This window comes from Daucus carota, chromosome 3, assembly GCF_001625215.2.
Source record: "Daucus carota subsp. sativus chromosome 3, DH1 v3.0, whole genome shotgun sequence".
Taxonomy (NCBI): Eukaryota; Viridiplantae; Streptophyta; class Magnoliopsida; order Apiales; family Apiaceae; genus Daucus; species Daucus carota.
The window spans coordinates 2,768,027-2,785,216 of NC_030383.2; the positions used below are offsets into that span (position 1 = coordinate 2,768,027).

Below are 17,190 nucleotides of genomic sequence, written 5' to 3' on the forward strand. Positions count from 1 at the left end.
ATTACTTTATATCTGAAAATATAAATATATATTTAATATTGATAAATAAAAAAATTGTTACATTAATATATATTATTAATATTAAAATTTAAGGATAAAAAGTTTTAACTTCGTACTTTTTGAAAAAATTGCATAATTCTTAAAAGAAGAGTCGCTGGAACTATTTTTTCACATCTTCAATTTAAATTTTTAAAGTGCTTGTTGATTGAATAAGCCAGATGCTCTTGTTCTCTGGACCCTTATGTTTTTCAACAAGGCTTCTGATGTTCCCTTGGGCTAGGCCCAGAAGTCTTCAATTGAAACTGCATGTTGTTTGAGTGAGCCAGATGCTTTTATTCTCTACCGGGCTCTTATGTTTTAATTTCATAAGACTTCTGATGCTTTCTTGGATTAGGCCCAAAAGTCTTCACTTTAAAATACTTGTTGTTTGAATAAGCCGCTCTTATTGTGGTGGGCCTTTAGTTTTAATTTAATAAGGCCTGTAGTGCTTTCTTGGGCTAGCCCCAAAAGTAACGATGGTTGGGTTAGCCCCAGATGTAGTTCTCTATGTATAAATTATTACTCCCTCCGTTACTTTTTATTAGTCGATTACGTAATTTAAGGCGGCCAAAAAACACACTTCTACGCATTATTTTTCAAATTTTCTTTTTCTAAATAAAAGTTTAAGATTTATATTTTTATTCAGAAAAGGAAAATTTGAAAAATAATGTGTAGAGCTATATTTTTTTTACACCTCAAAATACATACAAAAAGTCAAAACAACTAATATATAGGAAGAGAGGAAGTATTATTATTTTTTTCTATAAATATTAAAAAAATTCAAAAGAATAAAGATTTAAAATACTTTATAAAACTATTTTCTGTAAAAATCTTAAAATGCCCCATATAAAACAACTCAAGAGACAGAGTTAAAAAGATCCCCATATCTAATGATCAATGCTTCATGTATACTAGCCTTTAACCCCGTGCAAAGCACGGACGGGTATGTGATTCGTAATTTATTAATTATAATTTATTTCTTAACACCATTTTATTAGTATTTTAGTATTAATGAATTGGATTTTAGTTAAATTATATTAACCAACTGATTATATCTTCTAACGGAAATTTAGCTTTCACAATTTATTTTCTATCTATAAATATTTTCCTGATATTAATATGTGACAGTTTATTATTCAATTTAAATCAAAATTTTCATATATCATATATCTTCATATATTACGTAATGGTTCGTGTTTGTAATAAAATAGGACACGTTAGAGTTAAATTTCGAGTAGAATACGTTATAATTAAAAAGTAGCGTCTCTAATTATTTATATGTATTTTAAACAAAAGATATTCAAAATTGTATATTTATAATTAGTTATACATTTATCTATAAGTAATTTTTAATATTAATTTATGTTATTAACAGTAGTTTCACCTTTTTTCAACTAATTATAAATTATATTTAAAAAGATATTAATATACATAACGAGTGTTTTTAGTATATGAAACTGTTTAATAGATATCTATTCGTAGACTTTTAGTTTTAGAGGAGAGTACCAAACCAAAATATTGTACGACTACAAATTATACCCATGTTGGCTTTTTATAGTATAGTATAGTATAGATGTACCGCAGCAAGTTGCAAAAAGCTGGCTCATCACCTGGATCTTAACCCATCAATCAAGTTTATTCTTCTGTACAAAATACATGATTTCAACTGGGAAAAGCATGAATTATAACTATGAGCTCCAAAAAATTTGAGTATCACTGCAAAAGACCAGCACAGAAGGTGCAGTACAGTCAGCTGGGAGAGTTTGATGCAACTTCATTGAAATATCGCAGCAACGGGCCCTTCTGATCTAAGAATTTCGTATACTTGTCTCTGTATTTTTCGTACTTTTTCATGTTCTGCTCATACATTTCGTTTTCTTTGTCGAGCTTGTCAACTGTAGTCCTCAACATGGATTTCTTTGCATCGATCAGGCGTTGGATGCGCTGGTTATTTGTCTTGGCTGAACGACGATACTGGCTTTTCGATGCAACAGGAAAGTGGATAGAGGGTTCCCTGGAGAAACAGAAAGTACTATACCACGTCAAGATTGAAAAACACTAGTCTGGTGGCACAATTCTGACGAGAGCCGAAAAAAGTAAGGATTTTGGCAAAGCATAACTGAAATCTGATGAAAACATGCACAGAAAAATTGGAAAACGATTGTCTTACCTACGTCCTAGAGAAATAACTCCATTTCCTCTGATGATGCCTCCGTCCAATGAAACTGCACCGTGCTGAATGCAAGATTTTTCTAGTGCCTTTCTCATGCTTTCCCTGGTTTTATAGACTTGGACCTCGCCTAAAAGATGATAGAACAAGGTCTCCCGAAGACCTTTACCACCACAAGTCCTTGTGTACAGCTGATGGGCATCCAAATATATCATATTGATTGCATAACCTATAAACCCCGGTGGACAATTTCCATTTGTCAATGTAGGATTGGGCAACAGAAGCATCCTCTGGGGATCGCCACTGTCATAATCCCCTTGATATGGCCTGTCAGACAACACGATGCAATTCAAGATATTCACATTAAGACAATATGTACTTTTGAATGCTAAGCAGGTTCTAACGACTATGTTACTAGAAGTAAACTATGTACTAGTAGGTTACACTTGGAAAATTCACAACTGAGGAAGAAAAATTTAATCAGGTAACAGAAAGTACTGCGTCAGTCTCAGTGGTACCTTGTATCTTCAAGACAGATAACAGAATAACGACCATCCAAAGATATACCGTACTCAGAAGCCAGTGCTTGAAGACCAGTGGAACCCTTCACACTTCCATCTACATCACATGTTTCAAGATTGTAAGCCGCTTTAAGAGATTTACACACGACTCCAAGCATTTGCTCCTCACCCAGAAACTCTGCCAAAATCCTATGTCAAGGAAAACATAGAAGCTTATACACAGGCTTCCTATTTGCATGTTCATTAAAGCGAAATTTATTGGTAAAAAGAGACCTTCCAAGTTCATTGGTTTCAACATTTCCAAGAAGTGCAACGACGCCTATAATATCTTTTGAAAAATCATAAGTTCTCTTGTTCCTTGATAATTTGCAGACGACCGAAGCAGCTGTGTGACTTAATTCAATCTCTTTCAGCATTCTCTCCTTATCTGGTGAATAACTTGAGTCACCATCAGAGATGGCATCCAATGAAGCTGAATTTTAAAAACCATTTAGTTTAACTTTTCTATATCATGTGAATAAATAGCTGAGAATACATAAATCATGCACAAAAAACAAAATCATCAAATGGATTTTCACAAACTAGTAAATCAGTTAAATGCCTTCCCATTAAGCACATAATAAAGAGTGACTAATTCTACGTTAAGTTGGAGAGAATGGAACTATGAAGGAACTGTATGAAAAGATCTGAAAATTTTCAAAGGTAAAGTAAAGACGCGGGAATGAAGAGGGTAGAAAACAATCAAGTTCAGATTTTCGTGTTGAAGTTTGGTAGTTGGATGGAGAATGAAACTTATGAATATTATCCTAATTCCTCTAACATTGTACAAAAACTTTCCAATTAATTAGCCAAAACAAATATTTACATTCCATTTCCTCCCAATTTCATTCACACAAACACAACATATAAGTTGTGGCACTTTACCTTGCATTTTGGCCAGGCTTTGCTCAAATTCCACTCGCTGGCTATGGAGCATTTCAATAGTTTTTTCATGCTCTCCAATGTACGTTCCATACTCCACAATCTTGTCCTTAAGTTCCTGCAAAGCGAGAGGCACACCTCAAACACAGAAAAGACTTGCTAAGATAGTAGAAGTCCGACTATAAGATAAACATATCATCATAATAGAATATTAATAAGACATATACTCATGTGGTTCCTTAGAAGGCTTGGAGGTGATATAAGATATCCATTGACATTCTTAAATAAAGAGAACATATAACATATACAATCACTACCATCCCTTTTGAGTTTCCGTTCTTGTTCACATTAATAAAAGAATCACGCACAGTTTCACCTATACATGGCACCTTACCTTTTGTTCATTGTAAAGGCTTCCAGCTATGTTTTTTATGCCCTTGGCAGATTCCGGGCTTTTTACCAGCATTATCGATCTATCGTCATGCTGAAGTTTTGGAGTTTCCAAATTGGATGACTTCTCAAGGAATAAATTATCTTTATCAGTACAATGAGGCTGGCTACTGTCATACACAATTTCAGGAGCTTTCTCTACAAGCACCTACAGAAAGATGACAGCTATCAGTATTGGGTTCATGATTATGTTAACAAATTTGCAAGAAAGAATTTGCAGACCGTTATGGTCATGTTAAGCTTCGGGTAGCGAGAATGTGCAGCAAGAAAGGAGAAACTTCCTTCTATCTGAGGAAGCGGAATAGCACGAACAGTGCAGCAGCCATGACGAAAGCTATATTTCACAGAATCGTCGATATCTGTGGAGTCAGACTTCAATATTAGAGCATGGGACATATCACCCTTCTCATTATCGTTTATTGTTTCGTCGATAACACCATCAGATTTGACAATTTCAAACACAACATTTTCCAGTTGAGAGCCAGCAAAACACTTCTCAGGTATCTGCGTACAAAAGATAAGGTAGATCAAGTAGGTTTAGAGAACTCTCCAAATATATACCAAATATCTTTAAGTAAATGGTAAAAATGTAAATGGAAAAACATAAAAGATTAAGAAAGACAAGCTACTACCTCAGTTGCAACTCTTATCATCCTTTTCTCAGTTTGGGACTTCTCGCTAAAGACAGTTTTTGCATTCGATAAGACAGAAAGTGACACTGTAGAGATAAAGACATCAATTGACTATGAAGTATAAATTTGCAAACATAATCTGCGATAAGTTAGATTTTAAGAAAGAATCTTAAATGAATATACAGATGATCAATAGCACCTTATTCCCTCAAATAAATTTACATAGAATATTCAAACGTGGTTCGTGAGTATTTGGGTCTTGTAGGAAAAATACATGCATCAGTATAGCACATGGGTCCGGGTCCCTAACATACAAATGTCAGGGCATGCTATCGGCAGAAAAAAAAAACCGCCGGATGACTTAACCCTAAGTTTTTATGCATATGCAGGGACATTACAGTGTCATCCAGCGGAAAACAGTCTCATTTTAGGATTTCTCTTATCCAGCATTTGTAATTTTTAAGCACTGTAGAAAAATAACTAAATGTGTTGGGATGAACGCAAAGGAAAAGGTAAGAATTATCTAAAGGAAGAACAAGCAATTACTGATATAGAGAAACAAATCATGCTTTATTGATGATGTACAGAGGAGGCCAAGCATACCAGTTTCCGAATAACCTGTCGAAACTTTCAACAGACCACTAAGATCAATACACCCACGATTATCCACCTGTGCCGAGACAGTAGTACTCATTAAAAAAAAATCAGATTGCTCGAGAGAATTTAGAACACAATAGAAGTAAAGTAAACAAAAACAGTAAAACAAAAGCACAAGCTTGCACTGTTATTGTTTTATAGTATTATGATACAAAAGTCTTAGTGTTCCATTTTTCGGTATAATATGTTAGTACTAGTACTGTCAATAACCATAAAAAATCACACTCACATTCAGTCACTAATGGAAGTACAAACAAGTTTTTGGCAAATATTAGCACTGTTTTAAGTAGTTCTCATATGAATAGGTAAATAAACTAGAAAGTAACAAAAAAGATCAGTGGCAGGACTCACCTGTATTCTCTTTGTTTTATGTTGAAAACAAAACCCGACCATATCCAACAACATTTCCGTATCTTGTTTAACGTGATTACCATATACATCGAAGACCTATCAGAAAACTTCATATTAGATATGTAAAATAAATAAATTGAGTACGATGCTCCATAAATAAAAATAAACAATAAATACTGAACATGAAAAATAATTCGCTAAAAGATAGAATTAACTATTAAGAGATAAAATAATCTTGACATGTGGGATTCTAGGGAAGGATGATAAATATTGTATGTCATTAATGAACAACATTTCATAAATGTCAACTGATTTTTGGTCTTAATCTCAATTACCTCCAGTTCAAGATCTTGAATAACATTTCCTGGAAGTAGCTGCTTCATAAAATCTTTTGGCTTAGCAATAAGATGGTGTATTGATCCTGGAATAACTGATGAAAATGATAAAGTTAGGTCCACCGAGAAGTTGAGTAAATACTTTTAAGGTCGATAACATAAGCAAGGAAATATATGAAAAGTTATATAACATTGGTTTAAAGAGACACCTTGGCAGGGAATGATTACGCAAAAGGGTTCATCTTCTGAGTATAAAATTAGTTTAGCTTCGTAGCTTGGACGTATGAAGTCCAGATTATGACTTTCAACCAGTAAGTTCTACAGGTTAATTTGTGAACAACGTTAGAGCGGATAGAAGCTATCTACAAAAGTGGACAAGAAATTGTGAAAAGAATAGTACCTCTACTGTGAGAACTGAATTTTTGGATGAAATATTTTGATTTAACTTTTCAGATTGAAACAGGACAATCTCTTTTGTTAAAACTTTGGCCATCACTTTAGGGACATGTGAAAATGAAGTGCGGTTTCCATACTTATCATAGCATGCAATCGAAATTGGGGGGAAAAAAGAACCAACCCTGAAAGAACAAATTATTAATTTAATTCACAGATTTGCCCAAATATGAAAAATATTCAGGATTACTACCGATGGAAACTATCTTACCTAACACTGAGTTTTGCACATTGTGTATCACTTACAAACCCCCAACTATCAACCTGGGGCAGTGCCTTAACCGTTACGCCTTTAACAAACCTCCTAAAGTTTGAGTCTTCCTGGAGAGTCTCAAAGCCAAGACATAAAAGGTCAGATGTGGGACATGATACATGCAGTATTACAAATAACATAGAATAAAGGAATAAACAGTAACTGGAATCTCAGTATTACTTACAATGTGAAAAGTAAATGTATATTCCCCAGCTTTTTCAAATATCAGTCTGGGTTTCACTGGGAATATATACAGACCCCGAAACCCATTACGTGTTGAAGGTGGGGTACGAATAGAACAAATATGGTTATTTTCTTGTAGATTCTTATCTTGGGAATTTAGTTTGATTTCTAGAACCATATCAAGGACTGTCAGTGCAATATGCTTCTGATCCAAATTTTCAGACACCAATTCAGAACTAAAAGAGGCAGGGCGTACAACTGCAATGACTTCATCAGGAGCAGCATGACCGGCAAATACAGGAGTATCGAAAGGCAACGACTGCATCATATTACAAATAGGTGATTATTGCAGTAGAAACTGTATACAACTAGTAAAACAGGATATGCCAAGAAACAAAGCTGAAGATCATGTCCCAATGTCATTGCAGAGGTATATCCAAATGTTATATGCATTAAAAACACAATGACTATGAGACTAACCTCTTCAACTTCAAGTTCTTCACAATGACGGGCACAGAGTATATCGATTGAGGAGGGAATTTTATGCTGCAGCTTTTCAAGTTGTAAACTCCACTCGGCAGATTCAACAGAAAGACACTAGTGTGAACAAATTCAATCAAATTAATCCCCCCAATTTTATAGAATCAGTAGGACTTCATATTTAAGAAACTAAGCAAAATGTAACATGACTAGTAAGAATTTAAATATCCAACCTTTCCAGAATCAATAATATTGATGGGCAAGGATTTGGATTCACGGATATCTATACTTGGATTTCCTTTTTCATTATCTATAAGAAGGCATCCCTTTTCTTCTGAGGTACCTATCTGCCTTTTTGATGTTTAAGTAATAATACAAAAAAAAAAAAAAAACAGAGAAGGAGCACCAAAAGTTAATAAAAAGAGAAAAATAAGCACACTAAACAAAACTTAGTATATGAGAATCCTCTGGGGAATATCAGATACCTGCAAATAATACGAGACTCCCCTTCACGCAGAACGAACGGGAAGAAAGAAGACAAAGAAGAAAGCGATGGGTTTAGATTCTTCAAATTGATATAATTTAGGTTCTATCAATAATCTATAGTATTAATCATAAGTATACATGTCAAACAATGTACAAGTAACTCTTTCGAATACAAACAGATCAGTTTAGTAATTCAGAGTGAAGGTTTTTGCCGTTTATTACTGGCTGGTAAATTCAAGATCGTGCGGTTATGCATGTAATTTCAAAATTACTTACCACCTGCATCACCTTTAAAACCATCTAAGAGAATGTATTCTAGCACAGCATAGATATTGTTCTTGTAAAATCCTGAACACGCTCCCTTCAAAACTTTAATTTTCTGTCCCGCCTGCCAGGATTTACCCTTCCTCCTTATCATTTTATGAACCCTGACAACTGTCATATAAATTTCAGCAAAACTATAAAACTAGGACACTAAGTTTACCAAACACGGTGAATGAAAAGGGTATGTAAGGTTTCTAAACTACTAGTCCTAAATAAATTCCACAAGAGTAGTGAGCCGATACTGACAACATTATAGCTACACCACAATGGCATGTATCTTACAACTTACCATCTGAAGAAATCCCCAGCTGTTTCTTGTTTGAGGGATTAATGATGATAACAGGCTCATCCTCACCACAGTCACTCTCTTCATCATAAATATTATGCATCTCGAGAATCCACTCTTGATATTGTTTCTCCATTTGCTGAAGTGACAGTTTCTTCCCATCTTTGTAAATTTCCACATGTACATCTGAAGATTAGTCCAAGATGTGTTAATACATGAGTGACTTCAAAAATGACACTAAAACAACTTTAAGTAATCAGAAGCATACCTCTTTCCTTCTCTGAATTCTTGCTCCCAAAGTTCTTTAAGGCAATAGTACAAGGATGGTGATGCATTAAATCGGTCTACAAAACAAAGAATTCATCACTATCATGAACAATAAAAAAACAGAGAACATAAAAGAAACTCATGCATTGAATAAAAATAAATTCCTTGAGGATATGCTTCATTCAAAAATTAATTACGGAGTTTTTGGATGAAGCAAACAGCCAACATGTAGCACAATATGCCAATAACGTAATTTTGCCTATTGAGAAAGTGACATATACCATAAAATTTACTTGAATATTCTAAAATCCTCTTATAAACATGGACCGCCCACACACACAAACATAAATAAACATAAATATTCCTTTAAAAAGCCTACACTATACTTGGAGGAAAAAAAATGCAACTGACAGGAAAGTAATTTACTCCACATACCTTCGATGGGGTTGGGTAAAAACCACCATCAGTTTCTGCAAAAGCAAGACAACAAGGTGATTTGCAAAAGTAACAATGATGATAGATAAGGTACAAGTGTGGTCTGGCAATATATGAATTGAAAAATCACATACCAATGAAGCATTTCACCCTTGAGCAGCATTTTTTAAATATTTGGGCCTTATCAGCCTTCCTTGATTTAGGCTCCATAAAAGGAAGCCACGCCTGTTTTATAGTAAGATTACTTATCATTCAATGTTGAAAATTTACACAAGTGCCTAAATCATTACATCATGAAATCATACTTGTAAGGTATTAAGGATTATACTGCAACATTCTGATGAAATATTGTTGCATGCTTACAAAGACCTAAGAAGGCTATTTATGTGAATACTGAATAATAATGATAAACCAAAATAGAACTTGCAAGAACAAAGATGAAAAAATGCATTTAATACACTACATGTGTCAGCATATCTCGGAAGTGATTAATGAATAACGGCTATGTATCAAGACTATATAGTATTACTTGAGAGCCTCTCCTAACCATAATTTCATACAACAAATCATTTTTTTACAATGGATTTACATTAAAAAAAAAATATCATTAATAGGATTCATAGATAATTAAAGTACTCAACATATTGCAATCATCATTAAGCTGAACTTCAAGATATTATATGTATTTAGAAAACAAATTATAAACATATCAGCATTCTAAAAGTATACTTGGGCAAGTAGATCCTAATTGGATAGACAAAAAACTAAAAAATAGAAGTTAAGAGTAGCAGACCCATCGAGCATCTGGAAGTAGACGACCTAAGCACCGAATTGATACATGACTGAAGCTTTCAAAATTTTCAGCAACACCACATCTTTCGGCTTCAAGCTGCTCCAAAATTTTCTCAATGCTTTCTTTACCCTACATTAACCACAAGGCCATGTGCAGAACTTAATATGTATATTTCCAAGTTTTTGTCTTTACATCAGTGTTGTGCATGAGTGCTTTTACAAATACATATGAGTGATTTATCACGCTTGCCAGCTAAATAGTATTTTTGTCAACTCAGTCTCAGCATATACTCCTGAGGGCAAACATGTATATTTATGGTCTTAAATAGATGTACATTAAAAGCAACTATGTTATTATAATAGTGAGAAACACTTGGAGGAATGTCTTATACACACAAATGAAGTTACAACCTTTGGCATGTGATTGGATTACTTTTGTACTAAAAATCAAGCTTCTACCAAAAACAATACCTGAACAACAGGAAAGTATAGGCACTTTAGCTGTGCATTTGCTTCTTGAGATGCTCGTTTTCCTGAAGTATTACCAACCATACATGAATCCAAACCCGTGTAATCGACCACCATTGCAAGTATCTTCCAGTACATAATGTATATAAAGCTTACCTGGGCTCTTTTGAGAAGAAGAATCCTGATTGGATGTAAAACGTAATTGTAAAACAAACGGACGACCATTGCAGGAGTTTAAGTTGGTAATAGCTACCTCGCCGCCTTCTACTTCTGTTAAATCAATTCCATTAACCTACAAAAACATAAACCCTAGGGAATGATATCACTTTGAAATATGACGAAAACATAAAAAACAATCTAGGTGTAATTGCTTAAAAAGAAGATACGAAAACATGGCGCGCCTTCACTTTAAAGAAATCTGGTCAATAAAGGCAAGAAACTGTCCTAAAACTAGAAATTCAAAAAATCTGGACTTAATTGTTGGTATATTGATTATGAAACATGCAAACGTTACTAATTTTCAAGAAATTGGAACCTGTTAATAAGTGTTAACTTTTCTTTGTGAAGAGTAATCATTTTGTTTCTTAATATCATTGATCTGAGATGGTAATTCCCAGAAGCTTTTAGTTACATTCGTCAGCCAAGTATAATTGGATATAAGATTTGAGGTTGATTTGACACAGCTGCAAGGAAATCCAAGCAATACCCAGAACTATAGAATATTAACTGTGTAAAGATCATACCTGAAACTCAATTGGCGTTAAAGTCTTGCCTGAAGTAGACAAATCATCACACTGCCAATTAAAATTACAAAAGATAAGCATATCACAGATGGAAATCTTGCAGCACCAGTAGTGACAATGGGTTCTTAAGTAGTCTACAGTAAATCAACCAGGCAGCAGTTTGGTCATTTAATATTAAAGAAATTTGCAAATTTGTTGTCCAACAAACTATCACACCATTGATATGGTGTCATATTCTTCCTCATTCAATTCAATTATTGAGCAACTTGCTTTCTTCATTGTCATCAATCTAATCAAAGTAATAATAATAGTTAATGCATGAACAGGTAAACCATATGAAGAATCGCAAGAAGATCTATTACAGAAAGCGTTAAGGCACTAGAGTTAAAATTGCAACCAGGAGAGCATCTCTATGCGATCTGCTCTCCGTTATAAGTGGCATAAATGTTTAGTACTCCCTATCTCAAGTAGAAACTATTTTTTTTGAAAATTTTCAGGTGGATTCTGAATGGTACTTTAGCTATCGTAGCACTGCCCAGTTAAAAAAGAAGGTGAAAGTAGCAACAAAATAAAAGAAACAACTTGTAGTTGTGATGATTACTTTACTGCAACTCCTAAATGATTTGAAAGTATCTGTGAAATAAAAATACAGTGAACTATGAAATGTAGTTCAAATCACATGATCAAAAAGACAGAAATTTGTAAGTTTTAAAAAATGATTTCCAAAAACTACAATGCAAGACCCAGAGATGCATTGCCTCCTTGAGTCCTTGTCTGGCTAACATACCCGTATTACTAAAAATAAAATACGAGATGTCCTAGTCAAAATTATATGATGATAAAGGACTAAAGATTTCACTCAAGTTCATTTTAAAAGCATTAATCCTGAGTGCAAAAAGTATGATATTTTCCCGCACTACATTTCTATAAGAACACATTCCTGCAAGTACAAATACAAGCCTATAGCTAATTCAGACAAACCTGTATGTAAGGAAAATAGATGTCCTTTAATTTGCATCGGAGAAGATCTACATCCAAACTTTTCATTTTCAAATCAGAAATTTCTACCTGTAAAGTTGTTTGGTGGAAAAGCCATGAGAGAAGATAAAATGTACATGATATTAACTTCTATCACCAAAATAATTATGTTTTACCAGATCACATTCCGATGCTGAAACATAGAGAATCAGGTTAAGCATCAATACAAAGATATATTCAAATGATTGATCTATGGAGTGGAGCCAGATACTAAATCGATTTAAAAATTGAAATAGGTGTGTTCCATTCCAGAATCAACATTAATTCATCATAACAGTAAATGGATGCCCTGGTAGAACTATAATCCAAAATCGCATAATATCATTAACTTAAAAAATCTACAGTCAATAAGCACTAATCACATACTAGTATGGCTACTTGTATTGCATGGTAAAATATATGTTACATAATTCTGTTGAGAACCGGTCCATCTAAAACCTTAAGATTTTAGAGGAAGGCCCAAATAGATCTTATGCTATATTTTAACTAATTCATTACCTTTGTGAAACTTCCATCGGGTGATAGTTTCATTTCATCTTTTGAAGGGTCTCTTAGGCCACCATTCGCCTATAGTTACAGACATGTTATAAACAACAGCCAGGGATGGTTAGATAACAAACATATCAAAAATATATTTTAGAAGAAAGAACAAACGGAATAGCAACTAATAGTCTCACAGCTTCTCTGTAAACTGTAACAAGAAGTTGATTACCTGCCAGGTCTTGTCTGAGTCAGAACTTCTTAGTAAGGCATCTCTCTGAAGATACAATGTACAAACTTTCTTGGAATATTTCGTCTTAGAGGATATGACAGTATGTCTACAGCAATGCAGTAAACATATATATATAAGATTTAGTGCAACATAAAGATCACAATTTCATGCGTCCCAGTAAAAAGCAAATAAGCAGTTTTCCTTGGTCATACCTTCCCAGATGCATTGATGAAACAGATCCTCCATACCCGAACATACCAAAAAATGGCTGCATAAACCAATGAAGTTCAATACAAAACTATGCAACTGAAATGTTTCTGTAACTACACATAAGCATAAAAGTACGTTAATTATGAAACTGAAAGATGGTGTTCTAATTGTTTGTTGCAAATGTTTAGCAATATTGAATAATTAATATATGAATTTAATATGCCTTTCTATCAGTTTGTTGTAATATAATAATTATTTCTTTCAACATGCAAGATTGGCCAATTATTTTAACTTCTTCAAACGAAAATCTTACATCTTGCCTAATAAGGCATCATCTGCTAATGGCCAAGCCAGTGCAACAAAACATACCTAACGAGGGTTCAAGAAAACCCAAAGGAATATTCTAAATGGTAAATCAAAATCTATAAAGAGTTAAGAATCTGCTCATAAGTCTTTTAATCTATAAATAACGAATAATATAAAAGGTAACTTAAATATTAATGATCATATAATATCATAGAGGCAACAATTCTTTTAGTAAGGACACATCACGAAATATTCACAATCATAAAATAAATGATACTATTAAATTTATAATATGCTTTATTAAGGGGATGCAAGTCCCCACGTTCCCCTATGAAAATTCAACTTTGCATGCTCAGTAAGTAGTAAAGACATATTCCTTTTAAGTATGATTACAATATACCTTTAAGTAAGGAGGTTTTCCACCAATTGCTTGTCCTCTAGATGATCTGTGCAGGGATGAACCCATCTTTCCCCTGAAAAGTATAAGATAGATTGTAAAGCATGTAAAAGCATAACCTCGACAGCAACAATTCATGAATATATTAAGATAAATTGAGTTCAAAGCAAAAAAAATCATGATAAGGGTTGTATATTTACCCTCAGCAAAATTCATTAAAAAAAACTTACATCAAGCCTCAATATGTGAACCTTATTAGAATCATAACCCTCAAAAAAGATTAAATCTTTGAACCTTTTCTCGGAAATAAGTAAATACTGACAAGAGTATATTTACTATTGCATAAGATGGTATCCCCTTAACCCATGGTATGTTTGCGTTCACTTGCAAGTTTTTCATATGTAGGCAAGAATACTATTATATTTCTCATATACTACTCCCTACTCTTAGACTGCGGTTAATTTTTTCCTGAAAAAAAAGTTTGGATGGTGAACCACCAATCAAAACTAAACTGTCAACAACCACACTCAATGTTCCCTCAAAAAACAAATCCATTGTCGAAGCACTGGGTAAGAAATTGTTGATAAACATTCAAGTAATACTTTATTAACATTAAAAAACAGAACTTATAATACCATTTCACAATAGAGTTCTCTTCACTAGCATCCATGCCAGGACCATTGTCAAATATGGAAATTTTGTCTTCACTTATATCCACACTGCAAAAAAAGAGAATGATCAGAATTGCACGTCAGGAATATAAATTGATTAAATGCTATGAATTTGAAACAGAATTAATCAAAGTCATGAAAATCAGAGAGTTCTTACAGTAGATTTTTTTTAAGAAAAACTACATAAAATCTAATTGCATGTTACTTTAACGAATAATTCCTAACAGTCCATTTATTCCAAAGTAGTTGCCTATAAAAGATACTAGTAACCAAGATTAGGACTACACAATTAAGCAAATTAGTAGTTAATACAATTTATAGTTAATCTAGGTAGTTAAATGAAACTTTTGCCTAGCCTTGAAGATAGTTTCCTTAGGTGACTATTATCTTGACAAATTTAGGGGAGTTCAGTGTTGCCAATTGGGTATGCAACTAATGACTAAAATCTGTTTTCTTCATCGAAAAGCACCACTTGTAAGTTATAATGATAAGAAAAACATGTCAGGAAAAATGCATAATTTCTTTTCAAAACTATACCGCCATTGATCTGTACATGCAACATGATATGATGACAATACCAACATGATTTCAAAATTCTACCACCATATTTTAGATATGTACTGATTCCATCTCACAAAATCTCTTCATCAGAAGCATGCATTCAACTTTTTATTTACCTAATCAGTCGGTCCTTCTTCTTGGACCAAATTGCTTGAAGAGAATTGTCCTGTAACAAAAACTTATTAGCAGATTTCACATTAAAGAAAACCATGTCACCTTCAAGGGTATATATACTCACAATTATATCAGCAAGAGCAGTTTCAAAGGCATACTCTTGAGGTAGCTCCCTCAACAACTCAACATCTGGTGTCAAATCCCACATATTCTACACACATAGTAAAAAAAAACCAAAAAAAAAAAAAAAAAAAAATCAATCAAAAACAGGTACCTCCAAAAATTTACACATTCACCTCAAACATATATTAATTTCCTGTACCTCATAAACTTCATCTCCCTTGGACCCATCCTAATTCGAAAAAACACAGCATTCAAAGATTAGTTATAACATCAAAATATAGAATCAATAAACTCACATATCCTCAGCAAAATTCATTAAGAAAAACTTACATCAAGCCTCAGTGTGTGAACCTTATTAGGATCATAACCCTCAAAAAGGATTAAATCTTTAAACCTTTTCTCGGAAATATCGATAAGGCATAAATCAGCACTATCCCAATCGATACTCCTCCTCCTGATTTTGTCAGATTTTTTCATTCTATCATACTCCTCTTTCACCAAATCAGCAAACACCACAACAGGCATTTTCTTGGTTGCAGGCTCATCAACGCGTAAAGACAAACACAAACCATTTGGCAGAAGAACCCGAAACTTGTACACTTTTTCATATATGATTAAATCCAAGCATTTCATCTTTTTTACTTTAGACCTGGTGGAATCATCGTAAGAAGCCCTCTTGTTTCCTCTGTTCCCACTTCCTGAGTCCATATCAGGGAGTCTCTCTCAATCTCACTCACTCTCAGTCTCTCTGTATCTGTCTCTCTCAATCTCTCTATATATCTCTCTCTCCGTCTCTCTATATCTCTCAATCTCTCTCTGTATCTCTCTCAGTCTCTCTGTGTGAGTGTGTTTTTCTTGCTGGAAAGAAGATGAAGCAGAGGGGGAGAAAGGGTTTAAGGAAAGAAATGAAAGGTCTTCTGACACATATAGACAAAGTGTGTGAGTGTACGGGGGGTTTGTGTTTTGTTCTGTTGTGTAAGAAACGTATGCAGGGGGTGTCCCTATGTAGGGCCCATTTGCATGGCAGGATTTCTTGTTATGGATTCATGGGGGTGATTTTTAAAATATAAAGTAGTTCGATATGTTATTTTGTTCGATGTTCGATTTTTCGAATGTAGTTTCAAGAGTTGTTCGCCGTGTTCTGTAAATACTAGCTTATAGCCCGTGCAAAGCACGGAGCTTTTTAAATATATTTTAAATGGTGTGAAAAAATTTAATTTATCAATAATAAATTAAAATTTTCAATAAAATAAAATTCGAAATTATGATTTGTTTGTAAGTTAAAACTGTTGTAAATACACCATTACAGCCATTAATGGCTGCAAATAAATAAATTATTGTAATTAAGCCATTCCTTTTCTCGTATGTATCATGCCAAGTATTAAATTCATTCTATCAAATTTTTATATTTTGAGTAGAATATGTTACGCCAAATCCTGTTAGAATATATTTATAAATGTATTTTATATTAGAATTATTATAATGTGATTCATATATTTTTCAAAAAAATTATATGGTTCTAGATTAAAATTAATAAACATAATTTGTTTTGAATTAAGAAAAGGAATCATAAACATGCAATAAGAAGGTATAATCTATTTTGGATTAAGAAAAAGTTTTTGTATTCGTTCCTCACATATATCCGGCTTATTAATTTTAAAGTAGATATCAGTTGTCTTATAGAATAGAAGTTAATTTTGTTCCAATCTAACGGTGCTTATTTGTTTAATGTACGATCCAACGGATGATAAGCTTTTGGACCATAGGTTCATGCGACCAAATTATCTCCCTTACGCTTATTATATATAAGTA

General features: G+C 33.4%; 1 protein-coding gene across 2 annotated transcripts; it reads right to left on the reverse strand.

The window, feature by feature from the left end:
- Positions 1–1,564: 1,564 nt before the first annotated feature.
- On the reverse strand, positions 1,565–16,317 carry LOC108212061 (structural maintenance of chromosomes flexible hinge domain-containing protein GMI1). 2 transcript variants are annotated; one of them, XM_064089288.1, is made up of 37 exons: positions 15,709–16,316; positions 15,578–15,607; positions 15,380–15,466; positions 15,258–15,307; positions 14,545–14,628; positions 13,913–13,985; positions 13,209–13,264; positions 12,997–13,102; positions 12,783–12,851; positions 12,228–12,314; positions 11,247–11,297; positions 10,660–10,795; positions 10,507–10,568; positions 10,037–10,165; positions 9,378–9,468; positions 9,244–9,278; positions 8,810–8,885; positions 8,545–8,727; positions 8,208–8,366; positions 7,931–7,952; positions 7,679–7,796; positions 7,446–7,562; positions 6,967–7,284; positions 6,741–6,850; positions 6,477–6,654; positions 6,286–6,394; positions 6,077–6,171; positions 5,742–5,837; positions 5,337–5,403; positions 4,734–4,819; positions 4,324–4,605; positions 4,046–4,249; positions 3,655–3,769; positions 3,004–3,202; positions 2,728–2,919; positions 2,210–2,536; positions 1,565–2,053 (listed from the first exon to the last, which is right to left on the reverse strand). In XM_064089288.1, exons 1-37 carry the CDS (start codon positions 16,084–16,086, stop codon positions 1,789–1,791), a joined length of 4,842 nt encoding a protein of 1,613 aa, XP_063945358.1. In that variant the 5' UTR covers positions 16,087–16,316; the 3' UTR covers positions 1,565–1,788. The 2 variants fall into 2 exon arrangements, with proteins under 2 accessions (XP_063945358.1, XP_063945360.1); XM_064089290.1 differs by having other exon boundaries at positions 1,815–2,053; positions 2,214–2,536; positions 15,709–16,317.
- Between the last annotated feature and the right edge of the window lie 873 nt (positions 16,318–17,190).

Bases quoted from the DNA above. Each gene is read 5' to 3' on its own strand.
- LOC108212061 (XM_064089288.1), bottom strand. From the start codon at position 16,086: ATGGACTCAGGAAGTGGGAACAGAGGAAACAAGAGGGCTTCTTACGAT. The intron at 7,563-7,678 runs GTTGGATATTTA...TGTTCACACTAG, and splicing joins ATATTATTGATTCTGGAAAG to TGTCTTTCTGTTGAATCTGC. The intron at 3,770-4,045 runs GTAAGGTGCCAT...CTCGCTTTGCAG, and splicing joins GCCTTTACAATGAACAAAAG to GAACTTAAGGACAAGATTGT.